This window comes from Meles meles, chromosome 9 (assembly GCF_922984935.1).
Source record: "Meles meles chromosome 9, mMelMel3.1 paternal haplotype, whole genome shotgun sequence".
NCBI lineage: Eukaryota > Metazoa > Chordata > Mammalia > Carnivora > Mustelidae > Meles > Meles meles.
This window is the reverse complement of record NC_060074.1, coordinates 41,458,789-41,475,042: the sequence shown is the minus strand read 5'-3', so window position 1 is coordinate 41,475,042 and position 16,254 is coordinate 41,458,789. Positions and strand designations below refer to the sequence as shown.

The 16,254-nt window shown below is 43.6% G+C and overlaps 1 protein-coding gene across 3 annotated transcripts in view; it reads right to left on the bottom strand.

Moving 5' to 3' along the window:
* The window catches only part of DGKD (diacylglycerol kinase delta), a 113,833-nt gene that overhangs the window by 78,863 nt on the left and 18,716 nt on the right, over positions 1-16,254 (bottom strand). For all 3 annotated transcript variants that reach the window (XM_046018558.1, XM_046018560.1, XM_046018559.1), the window contains exons 2-3: positions 10,088-10,198; positions 8,365-8,445 (exon numbers count right to left, since the gene is read on the bottom strand). In XM_046018558.1, the coding sequence (XP_045874514.1) occupies positions 8,365-8,445; positions 10,088-10,198 (192 nt within the window). The remainder of the gene's footprint in view (positions 1-8,364; positions 8,446-10,087; positions 10,199-16,254) is intronic.

Genomic DNA, 16,254 nt, shown 5'->3' with positions numbered 1-16,254 from the left:
ATAAAAATAAAAGAGCTTCAAAAACGGTGAAAGTGAAAGTGTTGCAAATACAAGATTAAAATGACAAATATAATTATCCTGAAGAGAGTAATTCTTCATCAATCTCTGGAAGATCAAGTAAATTCAAAATAGGATCATAAGACCTAAACAACAAAGTATAAACTGTGACAAAGACCAAACTTGACTCCCTTTGGTAAACATATTACCTTTCAAACAAATGGCATCTAACATTTCTCATATTTACATAAAAAGTGATCTTGATGTCAGATACCTGTAAGTATCACTGAGTGACATGATACAGAAAAAAATTCAACTAGCAAGAATTGCCAATTCAACCATTAAGTGGAAGAGGTTGAGAGGATGAAAAGAGCTCTAGCAATACCACAGGACTGGTGGGAAAAAACACAAATTCAGAAGGACTCCTGGGTGGCTCAGTCAGTTAAGTGTCTGCCTTCGGCTCAGATCATGATCTCAGGGTCCTGGGATCGAGCCCCAAAACAGGCTCTCCACTCAGCAGGGAGCCTGCTTCCTCCTCTTTCTCTCTCTCTCTCTCTGCCTAGTGATCTCTGCCTGTCAAATAAATAAATAATATTTTTTTAAAAAAACCCTCTAAAGCAAAACAACAGAATGAAAACAAAAAACAGGTAAGTCCACAATCATAGTAGGACATTTTAATAAATCTTTTTTTTAAAGATTTTATTTATTTATTTGACAGAGAGAGAGAGCAGAAACACAAGCAGGGGGAGCAGCAGGCAGAGGGAGAGCTCCGCTGAGCAAGGAGCTGGATGTGGGGCTTGATTCCAGGACTCTGGGATCATGACCTGAGCTGAGGGCAGACGCATAACCGAATGAGCCACCCTGCCACCCCGAGATTTTAATAGATTTTAATAATAGGACAAGCAGAAAAACAAATCAGTAGGTTATAAAATATTTGAGAAAAATAGCTAAACCTTTGTCCTACTCAAATGCATATAGGAACTCCGAATCTAAGCTATGTTCAAATGCACATGGAACATTTATGAAAACTGGTAGGTCATAAAAGTCTCAACAATTACAAAGGATTAAAATCATAGAGTATATTTTCGGACCGTAGTAGAATGAAGCTAGAAATCAATTAACAATACAACTAGAAAAATCCCAAGTGCCATGATATTAGGAAATGCACAGATCACAAAGACACAAAATATACATTATGACGCCGTTTATATCAAATAGCTAAAACACTCAAAACTAAAAATCTACAGTGTTGGGCACCTGGGTGGCTCAGTGGGTTAAAGCCTCTGACTTCGGCTCGGGTCGTGATCTCGGGGCCCTGGGATCGAATCCCGTGTCGGGCTCTCTGCTCAGCAGTGAGCCTGCTTCCTCCTCTCTCTCTGCCTGCCTCTCTGTCTACTTGTGATATTTCTCTGTCAAATAAATAAAATCTTTAAAAAAAATAAAAATAAATAAAATAAAATAAAAATCTACAGTGTTGGAGGTCAGGATAGTGGTTACATTTGGAGAGGGGAGGTTAATCATGAAGGGAGCCTCTCTGGACTTGGGAGATGTTCTATCACTTGATCTGAGTGGCTGTTAAACATCAAGCTTCCACTTACACTTGTGTATTTTTGGTATGGAAGTCATTTTTCAATCTAAGAATTTATTTGAAATATATAAAGTTCCAGTAAAGCAGAAATTCTACTTTGACAAACTCCTTTGGATTGTTACAGTAGTCAAAATATACCTTCAGCACAAATCTGTAACTTTGTGATCATAAAGCTAAAAATGATCTTAAAACATGTTAGAAAATGGAAAGAAGCATAAAGGAAAAATGAATAGCATTTTAACCCGGTAACATCAGGCCTACTATTAGTGTATGAAATCTAGTTTAAAAAAAAAAAAAAAAAGGGACAAAGACAAAGCACTAAAACTATTACAACCAATGAGGGCAGATTTAGACAGAAAGTGAAATGAGTGAAGTAATTCTGAACCCTAAAAAGATAGTGCCAACTAGCTGAAAGCACAGGAAGAAATCAATTCATCAAAAGAGAAATTTAATGGCCAGTGTTCAACCTCACTTTGATAGTCAAAGAAATGAATCAAAACAAATTACCATTTTTAAACTAGCCAAGTGGTAAAGATATTCTAAAATGTTAACACATGGTGTTTGCAAAAATTTTGGAAAAAGAGAACTTTCAAAAAAAAAAAAAAAAGAACGTTCATGAAGTCCTATTGACATAAGCTCTAAGGTCAAGTAGGCAATGAGATATCAAAAGCCTTTAAGTTTTCATTATGATTAACATGTTCAATCATCAAAAACATACAATTTCATGTTATTACAGAGGCTGGGATCTAAGTTGGCAAATCCCCTTTTCCTCTTCATGCCACTTTGTTTTTTTGGCCTTGTGAGGGGCAGCCCCACAGACAGAAGACACTGTCAGCTCTACTCCCCATCTTCCGGAAGCTCCCACCACCACCACACCACCTATGAAGACTCTGAAGGCAATCCTTAAGTCTTTAGCTTCGCTTTATTCTTAAAGAACAGGAAGACAAGCAGACCTGTCTAGGTACACAAGCCTCATTTGTTCCACCTCTTCCACCCAGCCCATCTAAATAATTTCTCCTCTCCCCAAATATCTCCACCCATGTCCCTTGAAGTCTCTTGTCCAAGAGGTCCCAATTTCTTTACCGTACAGTCTGGCCATGTGGAAGAGGAATAAAAATGGAGCCTTTTGCACTGTGGAGGAAATTTACTCCTGTGTCTCCAAATACAAAAGGTTCCCAAGCATTAACTGATTCATGATAATAGCAGCTTTCACGGAGTAGTTGTTTTTATCAGGCATGCAATTTTAGCCGAAATTGTGAAACTGGGAAATTACGACTGGAATAGTTAGAAACCAAATGAGATGTCCCAGGAAATGTAGCAGCTTCTGGGCGAAACCATTTGTTCATTCTGCACTCTGAGCAAAGTCCATAAGGGCCCAGCCAATGGCAGACCTGCAAAGAGACTTAGGCAGTTCGCCGTATGGTATGCAACCGGTTCAGAACTCAGTCGGTAAACAGCACAGGGAGTCAGAAAGAGGGATAATCGTTAAGTGTTCATTGTAAGCATAGAAAATATTTCTATTACCCACAGTCCCAGAACTGAAGGACTCTCTATCGATGCATGACTAGGGGGAACTGGACTGCAAGCTCTCTCCGTTTATCTCCATATTCCATATGCCATCATGAATCACTCATGGGATGAGCTTCCTTATCTTGGAATGTTTCTGGGGAACCTCAGTATTAATCTTTCACTGGTCCTTTCAGCACATCCTCAAATGAAAAGGCAGTTTTTAAAGCACTAATGAAACGGAAAATAAATGTGAAATAATTGGTGCCTCTGCCCTTGAAGGCTAGAAATTATCCATGACTACCTGACAGAGCTGTAGTTCCAAAAGTCTCTCCAACACAGACAGGCTCTACATCTGGAAGTCAAGTGTTTAGCACTCGGAACACCTTTTCCCATAGAGACAATGTATAAATCAGGGTTCATTCTCAGATCGGGCTGACAAAGCTCCATATTAACTCATATAGTACCAAAAGCATAGTACCATCTTATTTCTTCCATAATATATTTACTGAGAAACAATTCCCACACAATTCACCCTTTTAAAATATACAATTCAGTGGTTTTTAGCACACTCACAAAGTTGTGCAACCATCACCTGTATCTAATTCTAAAACATTATGTCAGCCCCTCAAAAAAATCCTATACCTCGGGCAGTCATTCCTCCTTCCTCCACAGCCCCTCCCAGCCACTAATCTACTTTCCATCTCTACAGGCTTGCCTATTGTGGCATTTCATATCAACGGAATCATAAGATGTGGCCTTTTGTGTCTGGCTTCTTTCACTCAGCATCATGTTTTCAAGGCTCATACAAGTTGTAACACATATTCAGTACCTCATTTATTTGTCCAAAGCCTTTTTTTTTTTTTAAGATTTTATTTATTTGTCTGAGAGTGAGAGAGAGAGAGAGAGAGAGAGCGCACGCAAGCACACAAGCGGGCAGAGGTGGAAAGAGAAGTGGGCTCCCTGCCGAGCAGGAGCCCGATGCAGTATTCGATCCCAGGACCCTGGGATGATGACCTCAGCCAAAGGCAGCGGCTTAACCGACTGAGCCACTCAGGCGTCCCTGTCCAAAGCTTTTTAAAAGTTCATACTTTGGGGGCGCCTGGGTGGCTCAGTGGGTTACACCGCTGCCTTCGGCTCAGGTCATGATCTCAGGGTCCTGGGATCGAGTCCCGCATCGGGCTCTCTGCTCAGCGGCGAGCCTGCTTCCCTCTCTCTCTCTCTGCCTGCCTCTCTGTCTACTTGTGATCTCTCTCTGTCAAATAAATAAATAAAATCTTTAAAAAAAAATAAAATAAAATAAAAGTTCATACTTTGTACCTCAAATGGAATTTACAGAAATAATTGGAAATGCACCAAAGAATCTGTGTACAAGTATATATCACAATATTATTTATGATAGGAAAAATGTAACATCCACTATAAGGTCCGGTTAAATAAACTTACACATTTATATGATGGAATACTATGCCACATTAGTAAATAAGATTTTAAAGGATATATATGAAAGGAAAAGCTCATTGTTAACTAAAGAAAGAACACTGAAAACATTTTTTTTTTTTAAGATTGTATTTATTTATTTGACAGAGATCACAAGTAGGCAGAAAGGCAGGCAGAGAGAGAGGAAGGGAAGCAGGCTCCCTGCTGAGCAGAGAGCCCGATGCGGGGCTCCATTCCAGGACCCTGGGATCATGACCTGAGCCGAAGGCAGAGGTTTTAACCCACCCAGGTGCCCAAACATTGAAAATATTTTTTAAAAAGTGTGTGTGGGATGACGTCAACCAAAATATATTACCAGATATCTCTGTGTAATAGGAATAAGGATGGTTTTTAATTTCCTGTTTATATTGATATACTTCAAATTTTTCTTTAATAACTTGAATGATTAGTAAAGTAATTCTACTGGGAGAAAAAAAAAACTTTTGGAATGTGAACAGAAAGGCACTTAGAGTTCAATTCAGAGTCCCTCATACTTTCATTATATAGACAATCTTATTGTCTGTTTAATTATATACACATGCACACACATAACAGAAATAAGAATAAGCTAATCAGTAAGTTGTTTTTAAAAGTTGTGAAAAGCAAAAAGAGAACAAACAGAGATGCAGAAACTGAATTAGGTACCAGAAAAATGGAACTGATCAATAATCCAAGAACTGGTTCTCTTACAAAACAACAAAAGGGATGGAGTAAGAAATCCAACAAGAAAAACAAAAGCTAAACAAATAAAATTAGAAATGTGAAAAGGATATAACCAGAAACACTGAGGTTTAAAGTGCAAATAATACAGGCTACTAAATTCAAAGGTGGGATAAGTGGGAAAGCAAATTACAAAAATGGAGTCAAGAAGTGAGAAAGCTCAACCTTTTCACAGCCTTACCTCCCTAGAGAGTCTTCTTTTTTTAAGGCTTTTTTTTTTAAGATTTTATTTATTTATTTGGTGGGGAGAGACCACAAGCAGGGGTAGCACCAGGCAGAGGGACCAGGAGTGGGAGAAGCAGACTCCCCACTGAGCAGGGAAATGCTCCCAGGGATAATGACCAAGGAGCCAAAGACAAAGACTCACATTTAACCAACTGAGCCACCCAGGCACCCCCTCCCTGAACAATCTTAATGACAGAGAATTTAAAATAAGTTCTCTCATACTTTCAAGAAACAATCAATTCTAAAGCTATATAGATGTTCCAGAACACATAAAATTATGGAAAGTTACTAAATGAATTTTATAGGGCTAGTTTAACTCTGAGATCAAAACACAAGTTACCTCCTACCCTAAAGGAAATCTCCATCCATACACAGTAGATAGAAACATTCTAAACACAAAATTGGGTTGAAAAACTTAACATTATCAAGTCCCTCCTCCGGGAAGGTTCCAGAGCTGGCACACTAGGATAGGGACCCCACACCCCGCCCACTCCCCATCTCTGACGGACCCTTCTTGGCCCTGCACTGATTCCGGCAGCCTGGGACCCCCCAGGGCCGGGCTCTGCGACACTCCCTGCCAACCCCTCACGGTCCGCACCCCCCACCCCTGCCAGCTTCACCCTGGCCTTGTCTCCCCTCCTGCCTCTTCATTAAAAAGAAAAAAAAAAAAAAAAAAAACTTAACATTATCAAGAACAATTTATTAAATGTACAAATACCTAAAACCAACATGATCAACTAAATTAATTCTCAAAAACACTCCAATAAAATACCTATTCCTATTTAAAAACTCTAAAAGCCACAAATCACAGAATAATCCATTTACAGTTTTTTTTTCCATTTACAGTTTTAAAAGTCTTTCCCCCGCCCGTAAGTAAACAATAAAATTAATGGAGTAAAAATAAAAATATTCTAAGTAAAATGAAGAATAAAATAAGAAAGACCACCAGGAAAGTCTGAATAATTCAATAAGCCATGAACTAAAACCAAGCAGTTAGTTATATCAAAACAAGTAGAAGTTTAAATCCCATTCGAATCAGCAACATCAATAACCAGCCCATAAATAAATAAAACCTGAAAGTATCTGAAACTAACATTAACCCAAATGTCAGATCCTAGATGTAAAAAGAAAATTACCCACTTTGACTGAGTTATAAAAGAACTAGAAAAAAAAAAAAATCAGGGAGCATACTTTACTTCTAGATTTGCAAGCTTAATACAGAGAAACAAGCTTCTAAATATTCCATTCCTGCCATTTAGAGTCATACTTTATAAGGATTTTTTTTATTAAAGATTTTTATTTTATTTATTTGACAGAGAGAGAGATCACAAGTAGGCAGAGAGGCAGGCAGAGAGAGAGGAGGAAGCAGGCTCCCTGCGGAGCAGAGAGCCTGATGCAGGGCTCGATCCCAGGACCCTGAGATCATGACCTGAGCCGAAGGTAGCGGCTTAATCCACTGAGCCACCCAGGCGCCCCACGATTTTTTTTTTAAGATTTTATTTATTTGCCAGAGAGAGAGAGAGAGAATGCACGAGAGTATAAGCAGGGGGAGCAGCAGGCAGAGGGAGAGGAAGAAGCAGGCTCCCCTTTGAACAGGGAGCCCCATGTAGGACTCGATTCCAGGACCCTGGGATCATGACCTGAGCAGAAGGCAGAAACTTAACCATCTATACAGATTTTAAAGTCAGCCCCCCGAAACCAAACTTGTAGTCATACCAGAAATGCTGTCTATAAAGCCATTTAAAAATATGAGGGGGATGCCTGGGTGGCTCAGTTGGTTAAGCAGCTGCCTTCAGCTCAGGTCATGATCCCAGCGTCCTGGGATCGAGTCCCACATCGAGCTCCTTGTTCGGCAGGGAGCCTGTTTCTCCCTCTGCCTCTGCCTGCCACTCTGTCTGCTTGTGCTCACTCTCACTCCTCTCTCTCTCTGACAAATAAATAAAATCTTTAAAAAATAAAAAATTAAAAAAAAATAAAAATATGAGGAACATTTTGATCAATCAACATGGAAAAATGCCCAACATAAATTGTCAAGAGGTTGGGACGCCTGGGTGGCTCAGTTGGTTAAGCGGCTGCCTTTGTCTCAGGTCATGATCCTAGTGTCCTGGGATCGAGTCCCATATCGGGCTCCTTGCTCAGCGGGGAGCCTGCTTCTCCCTCTGCCTACTTGTGATCTTTCTCTCTCTGACAAATAAATAAATAAAATCTTTAAAAATAAATAAATAAATAAATAAATAAATTGTCAAGAGGAAAAATAACTGGTATAAAAGAATCATAATAATCTTATGGTGTATGTGGGGGAAGGCACAGGTATTTAGAAATAAAGATGAACACTTTAGAGTAAGCAGTTGGCTACCTCTGGGTGGTGAGGTCACATGATTTTGGGTATTTGGAACTTTTACAAAAAGTACAATGTAACTTCTATAAATTTGGGGGTAGGGAGGGGAACAGTTTAAAAGTAAAGAAACACCCAAAATATCAACAGCATATGTTTTAAGGCAGCTGAATTACGGTTGTTTAGTTGTTTCAACATAGTTTCCTGTGTTTTTCAAATTTTCTACAATAATTGTAAAAAACAAGCCTCTGTGCAGAACTGTTAGAGAAACATGTTAAAAAACAACATGTTAAAAAATTCACTTGGACCCTCTTGTTCTTTTGAGCTTTATGTGCCAAATTCTTAGTTTTTCTCCAACCATTCTATTATTTTCAACATTAAATTCAAAATTTGCCAGGAAGACTTCCAATCAGAAAAAATAAAACAGTCTGAACTACTCTTACACGCTTGTTCAGATTAAAAAGGAAAGCAAAATGTGGTGTAGAATGAAGAAAGGTGTGGTCCAGAGTCTTACCGTGAAACTGTTGTTGACGTTCTTGGTGCTGGATTCAGCTACGCTGGCATCTGTCAGGTCCACCTCGTCAAATATGATCGACTGGAGAAGAGACAGAGGCACCAGAGTCAGTGTAGGGCCAAGGCACCCTGGCCCAGCCACTCTCCCTCAAGCCCAGCCAAACACCCACAGGCACCCAAGCGCCTTAAAACTTGAGCACCTGACAACTACACGAACACTAACTGCGTCCACCGCTGCCTGCTTCTAGCAAGAGCACAGAGCCCAAAGGTAGAGTTCTGTGTGTTTTTTAAGCCAGGAGTTCATGAGTGACTGCATTCGTGGAGAAAAACAAAACAAAACAAAAAACCACTGTGGTTCCTGTATTTATTTTTTGTAATCAGCATTTCACTTCTGTATGTGAAATATGCCCTCACACGGAGTCTACCTGAGGGAGCAGGGTTCCAGACCGAGGATCCTCCATCCTTCCACCTAGAATCACACTTAGGGGGAAAGGTCCTGCCTGGCTAAAACAAATTATTCTAGGAAGCGAGACCAATATAGATAGAAGGGATCTGGCCATGAGGAAAAAAAAAAAAAAAAACAAGGGAGCAGACCAGAGGGAATCTAGTCCTGGAGAAAGAGACAGCCAGGCTCCAGAAGGAGGACTGGGAATTATGCCGGGGAAACTTCCCCCCAACCTATTTTCCTCCCCATAGTCCCCATCTCCTGTTTACCTTATTGTACCCTCTAAGAAGACTCCACTGGGAACCCCTGGAGGAAATGCTAATGACTTGGAAAGAGACTCACCCTTTTAAGTAACAAGCCTCATCTCCTAAACCCCCTCCCCAAACACACACACACACACACACACACACACACACACAACTATAAGTGTTATTTTGTTTTTTAATGAGGGATGTGGTCAGAACGCTCTCTAAACAAGTTGCTCTGTTCAATTTCAAAAATTTTAATGCATTCTCTAGGGATCCATCTCCAAAAAAAAAAGTCTGGAATCTAAATCATTTACATTTTAATACCAAAACATCAGTATTGACAACAATACCAATACAATACTGGTATTCAGGACGCCAAAAACTAGCTTTGCAAACACACATTCATTTAAACAGGATGGGAATTCAGAGGCTTTCACTGGCTTCTTGTCTTTCTCTAGAGCTGCTGGTGACTCTCCCTGCAAAGCTCACACAAGCCAGCACAACGGGAGGCGGAGCTGGGCTAGAACTTCACAGTTCTGTTCACACATCAACAAGCCCAATACGCTCCAAAAACAGCTTCCATTAGTGTCACAGGCATGTACTACTTACCTCCACACTCATTAAGCTGTACACATTAAATATATATAGCTTTTTGAGTGCTGATTATAACTCAATAAACTGCTTTTAAGGAAAAGATATTTTAGCCCATAAGAGATTTATAAGCCTGTGACCCCAATCCTTCCGAAAAAAAGAGCTTTCACTGTAACTTGATTATTTCTGTGACATTCCCCCCTTTCCCCACTGGTGACACAGAATATTAAGGGGGAAAACACTCAGTAGAAGTCAACGTTTATAAGAAATAAAACATGCCTTGAAACAAATTAAAGCTAGCACTGCAGAGTATTACCAAACTCACGGGAAATAACAGATCTAAGCAGTGGAGGTTTGTCCCAGGATAAGGACTTGATAGAGGACTCGGTAGAGACCCTGCCGAGTCTGTTCTCCAGTGGTCTCCACTCACTGCACCTCACCTTTGCCGTTTTTGCATAGTACAGCGTTCGCCCCCGCAGCTTGAAGTATCTCCTTTTTGATCGCTGAAATGAATTGTTCTGTTTGGTCAGCATCCCCTCTTTGATGACGGTCTGAAAGCACAGAAACAATTCGTGAGCAAGCGTCTGCACAGTGCCCTGGTGCCCGTCCCGCGGAACTGCACACAAACGGGCCAGTGCCTGCCTGTTAGGCCAGTGGCCTGACCCAAGTACTTCTCACACTCTCCCCAGACCCTGGCCTCTGCACAGGCCGAACGCACTGCTTGGGAGGGCTATACAATTCTGAAGGACGGTGGCATGCCTGAGTGGTGAGGGTGTCAGGAGCCCAAGGTGTGCCTGGCCATGTCCAGGGGACCAACAGAAGGGGGACAAAAGAAGACTCGCAGGAACACAGTAAGCAGCAAGGGGCCAGAGCATTCTCCAGCTTCAGCATTTGGTATTTTCAGCTATTCTTGGCCCCGTCTCCGTGTTCTCTGGCCTCCTGCCATTTCTCAGGATCGCGTTGCCAAAACTGTCGACGTAGGTTGCTGTGGGGTTCAGCACAGCCCCAGGCCTGTGCCTCAATCAACCCTCACCCTATTCACAAGCTGGGTACATGCCTCTGCCCACACTGTCAGACAGGAGTGCCACAACCAAAGTCACCACACTCTTCTCCTCCCGTAAATCCAATCAGTCCACCATTTACCTGGAGTTCCCTTAACAGCCGAGGTGGACAGTGGTCCACTCACCGTGGCTCAATGAAAGCCAAGAACGGGGGGCATGGCTTCTCCTGGAGCTGTTTCCCCTCCCGTGCTGTCCCGGGGGCCAGTCTAACAGGACAAGGGAGCCCTGCAGAGCACTCAGAAACGAAATGCTGAAAGAGCTACTTGATCATTAGACATGTGAACCACTGGGAGCCACTAAGAGACAAAACGAATAAACTACGTGCCTAAAATAGGAGCCTGGCTCTCGGCACGTGCACACACTGTTTTCCCCAGCTAACAGAAATGGCCAATGTACAAGGGGTCTCACCATGGAATCAGGGAGAATGCACAAAAACTCTGCCCCATATACTAATACCAGTTCAGAGAAGTTTTGGAAGAATTACCTAATCCCATATAGCTTTGCACTTTAGGTAACTTTTTAAAGAAAGTATCTGTCCAAAGCACTAGGGTACCTGTGGCCACTGAAGATGACCTAAGATGAAACCAGATATAGAAACCTCATGTAACCCAAACACGTCAGAAGGCAAGAGCAGGACACCAGTGCAGTCTGGTCCTTCCACTAGCCAACTCCAAACAGAGCAGGGAGGGAACTCAGGATGCAGCTCACCCCCACCCTGAGAAGAACTCCGAAGAAAGCCCCTGAGGGCTTCACCAACATGGGGCCGTCACCAGGACTCCAACCTGAGCCGCACAGTGCCCTGTCCATAGGGCGAGGAAGTGCTGGCGGCTGCTCCCCTCCTTATCCCTGCCACAGGACGTCCTCTCTAGGAGCTTCCCGGGCATGGGAAGCTGCACGAGCCAGCTCGTGACCTTGCGCCAGGTGGGATGGAATTTGTGCTGTCCAGCTGGCCTTGTGGTACAATAGCAACCTTCTCCAGGTCCCAGGAGAAAAACTACTGAGAACCTCCCTCCTCGTGCTGCGGCGTATGCCTCCACCTTTGTTTCTGAGGTCACCCGCCAGCTCTCCCAATGAAAGATTGGCAGCAGCAGAGAGAAGGCGACAGCATCACCCAATGACCAAAGGTACAGACATGCCAATAACAGTCACAGAATCCAAAACGGCCATCCTAAACGAAGGCGCTGCTTTTCTGAAGGGCGGGAACATGTGCTGAACCAGAGGCAGATTCCAAGGCAGAGACCAAGCGCCCCCTCCGATCCCAGTAGCTACAGGTAGAAACCATCCCCGGTACGGAAGGACTAGCAGGTCGTTTCCCAACGTTCTTTTCAGAGCAAAGTACACACGGACGTGCATGTCAGCGTGCTCTTCAGAGACCCAAACAGCTATGTCTGTGCACAGCAAGGCAGACCCACAGGCACCAGGGCCATGCTCCAAAGTGGCCTCTCCTCCTTGACCTCACAGAACTCTCTCGACAAAGGCACTGCTCCTCACCCCCACGCGTCTTCCTTACCTCTGCAGGGGAAGTCACCACTTCCATCTCTTTTCTAAATACAAATTAAAAAAAAAAAAAAAAAGACAACAAAACCAATAAGCCCCGACCCAGAAAAGTTATACTAAGTTATCTTTAAAGGATAAATGCTAGAGTACTTTTTCTTGCATCTCCCGCCACACATCTCACACATAAAAGAAAAGCAAAATTAAAACACAATCCACTCCACCACACACACACACAAATCTTTCAGAAAGCGGATGAGAGCTGCGATCTCGGGCTACCCAAGGAGGGCGGCTGTTCTATTTATAGAACAAGAGCACTCAGAAAAAGACTCTGGTGGGTTTCAGCGGAAAAGGCTGGGGAAAAGATAAAGACCAGTATTTCTTTGAAGCTTTCTCAGAAATTGCGTTTCTTCTCCTGATTCGCTGCTTGAGAATACTATAGATATGCTGCAGAATATTTTTAAACACTCAGTCAAAAGCAATGAACTAAAAGTGGTCAAGAAAATAACACCCCTGAATAATCTGCTGTGTTTTGCATTTGGCAGCTTGTAAATGGCACCCACAGGAAACACTGCTCAGCTGGCAGGGCTCCTCCTCGTGCCCAATGGAGCAGAGAACGAGAAGTCAAAACCCCAGACTCAAGCACAGCTCGATCAGGACATGCTGGGTGGCCATGCTCTGAGAACCATTTTGTCAAATTCCTTACACAAACAGAAAGGCCCACTCTATTCTTCAAGCAATCCAGGGCACCTTCATCACCATCCGAAACCCAGAAAGGACAGATCTGAAACACACACAGGCACTGAGAATCAGAGTGGGTAAGTGAGTCCCACACCCACCTCCAGAGAGGAAGTAAATCCAGGGATGAAACCGGTAGTCCAAGCGTGGCCCTGGGTGCCACAGCCACCCACGGTGAGCAGACAGAGAGCAGCTGGCCCACAGGCAAGACTGCCAGGCACCTGCTACGAGGGAAGCTCAAGTCTCTAGTCATCCTGCTCAGGAACAAAGGACTGAGGAAGGCAGCTCTGGAAATGCCCTTCAAAAGGCTTCAAACCAGGGGCACCTGGGTGGCGCAGTCAGTTAAGCATCCAACTCTTGGTTCTCACTCAGGTCGTGATCTTGGTGTCCTGGGATAAGCCCTGCATCGGGCTCTGCACTCAACACAACCTGCTTGAGATTCTCTGTTGCTCCTGCTTGTGTGCTCGCTCGCACACTCTTTCTCTCAAATAAATAAATAAATAAATAAATAAATAAATAAATAAAATCTTCGGCCGGGGAAGTGGGGGGAGAAGGTTTCAAACCAGTGGGCAGGGAAAAGCAAGAACGGGCCCCTGGAGCCCTGGTCAAACCTGCCCAGATTACTGAGAGCCAGGCCTGTGGGTATCAGACCTCAGGTACACTTTGCAAAGATGCTCTTGGCCACAGTATGGAGGAGAGGCGGAGGGAAACCTAGAAGCATGCAGAACAGTCCAGAAACTCTTGTAAAAGGGCAGCCACCAACACTGAGCCTCTGGGAGGGAAACAGGGACACGGACATGAGAGTGCCTGGGAAGGAGGCCACCACAGATGGAGACGAGGAGGACTCTGGTTTCACGGGGGAGGCTGGGGGCTTCATTTGGGGCATGCCCACGAGGTCCTCAAGCATGCCAGGGGGAGCTGAGCTGAGCAGAGAGACAGCAGCGGATATGAGGTCAGGGTATGAGACAAGGTTTAACAGGGGAGACATTTTGGTAAGGCACATACAGAAAAGGAGCACAAAAAGAGCAGGGACAGGAGACCGAGAACCCCAGGACACCAAACTCAGGTACAGAGAGGCAGGAACCCAAAGGGAGGACAGAAGAAAGCAGGCACAAGGCCAGGATCAAGGAGATAGCCCCCAGGAGGCTGCACTGATGATGACGACTGGATGGAGTCAGAGGAGGGCCTGCCAGGGTGAAGCCAGAGCACAGCACAAGGAATGTGACCAGGATGGGAGGAAGCAAAGATGGGAAGTGGGTTTTTTAACCCACATGTTTCTTAACTTTTTATAAACATGGAATCATAGTGCACACACCATACTTTAACTTCCTATTTCCTGTCATGATATATCGTCAGCACCCTTCCACGTTAGTGAGTACCTTTGTCAGCTACAGAGCATTTCCACGTACTGCTGTGCGTGTACTCAACTCACTTGGGCTGCTAGAACTAGTGGAACGGGTCCCACTCCACACTACCAACAGCGCTTCGAAGAACAGCCCTACAACAAAAGTCTGTGCCTGTCCTGGACTCTTCCTTAAGGCAAAATGACGAGAAGCAGCATTTGGGGCTCAGGATAGCCCAGAAATAGATGCTGACAGATTTGAAAGTGTGACAAGTGACAGCAGCAGCTTCTCCAGCTGGGGGCAAGGAGGGACCAGTCTGTGGCCGGGCCGAAAACAACAGATTATCCAAGGGCAAAAATGCTCTCAGTCCCCCACCTCACACACGTGGGCTACAGATGAAATGCAAAAGGCACAACTCTAAAAGTTTCAGCAGACAATAAAGGAGAATTACCTTATGACCTTGGGGTTGGTGGGGAGGGGGTCTTAAGCAGGACTGATAAAGTACTAAACACAAATTATAAAACTGCTAAAGCCAACTATATTCCAACAGAGAACTTCTGTTGATCACAGATGCCTCACAAAGAAAGGAAGAGGGAAGCCAGAGTCTGGGAAAAGATACACACAATACTGCCAATGGCCAGAGAGAGCATCCAGAACATTCTAAGAACCCCTGCAAAATAGTAACAAGAAAAAGCAACTGCTAAATGGAAAACTGGCAGAAGGCATGAACCAGAGCAAGTCCAATGGTGACTAAAAGAGGCTGAAGGGCAGTATGCTGGACAGAAAGGATCCCTGGGGCAACCTCCTGATGCTTTGCTGCGTTCACACATGCAGTTTATTACACGCGTTTATGCTGCACTGACATTTACATGCATGTTACTCAACATGGGAAAAGAAAGGGAAAACAAAGTTAGTCAATAAAAGAATAGAAGTAAAAGCTCAGGCAGAGCTCTATTGGTGTCTTCAGCAGACACCAATTGTGTAAGTGGGAGAGTGTGCACGTATTCCTGACGACCAGCCTGCCTGAGTGGACAAGGTTAGCGGCTTAAGGCAGGCCAGGAAAGAAGGGGGAAGGGGCGCCTGAGTGGCTCAGTGGGTTAAGCCGCTGCCTTCGGCTCAGGTCATGATCTCGGGGTCCTGGGATCGAGTCCCACATCGGGCTCTCTGCTCAGCAGGGAGCCTGCTTCCCTCTCTCTCTCTCTGCCTGCTTCTCTGCTACTTGTGCTGTCTCTCAGTCAAATAAATAAATAAAATCTTTAAAAAAAAAAAAAAAAAAAAAAAAAAAAAAAAAAGAAGGGGGAAGATAAAGGAGAGAGGAGTGAAAAATCCAGCCCAATATTCACATCAGCCATCTACTTGTCCTTAAACCTTTTTAATCCTCCAGTAAAAACATATATAAACCTGATGTTAGTCCACATGATAACAAATCCACAAAGTTCAAAGAAAGTGGGGAATTAGCATAAAAGTTAATACACAAAAGAACTATTAAAATGTTTCTGTGGGGGAAAAAAAAAGTTTCTGTGGGGGAAAAAAGCTAGTAAAACTTAATACCTTAAATTTGTCTATCACTTGAGGGGCGCCTGGGTGGCTCAGTGGGTTAAGCCTCTGCCTTCGGCTCAGGTCATGATCTCAGGGTCCTGGGATCGAGTCCCGCATCGGGCTCTCTGCTCAGCAGGGAGCCTGCTTCCCTCTCTCTCTCTCTGCCTAGTTGTGATTTCTCTCTGTCAAATAAATAAATAAAATCTTTAAAAAAAAAAAATTTGTATATCACTTGAAATTTTCATGAGCATTTTTACATCTGCTCGCTTTCTTTTTCTCCCCAAGATTTTATTTATTTATTTGACGGAGAGAACAAAGCAGGGAAACAGCAGGCAGAGGGAGAGGGAGAAGCAGGCTGAGTAAGGAGCCCAATGCAGGGCTCGATCCCAGGACTCTGGGATCACGACTGAAGGCAGACACTTAACAACTGAG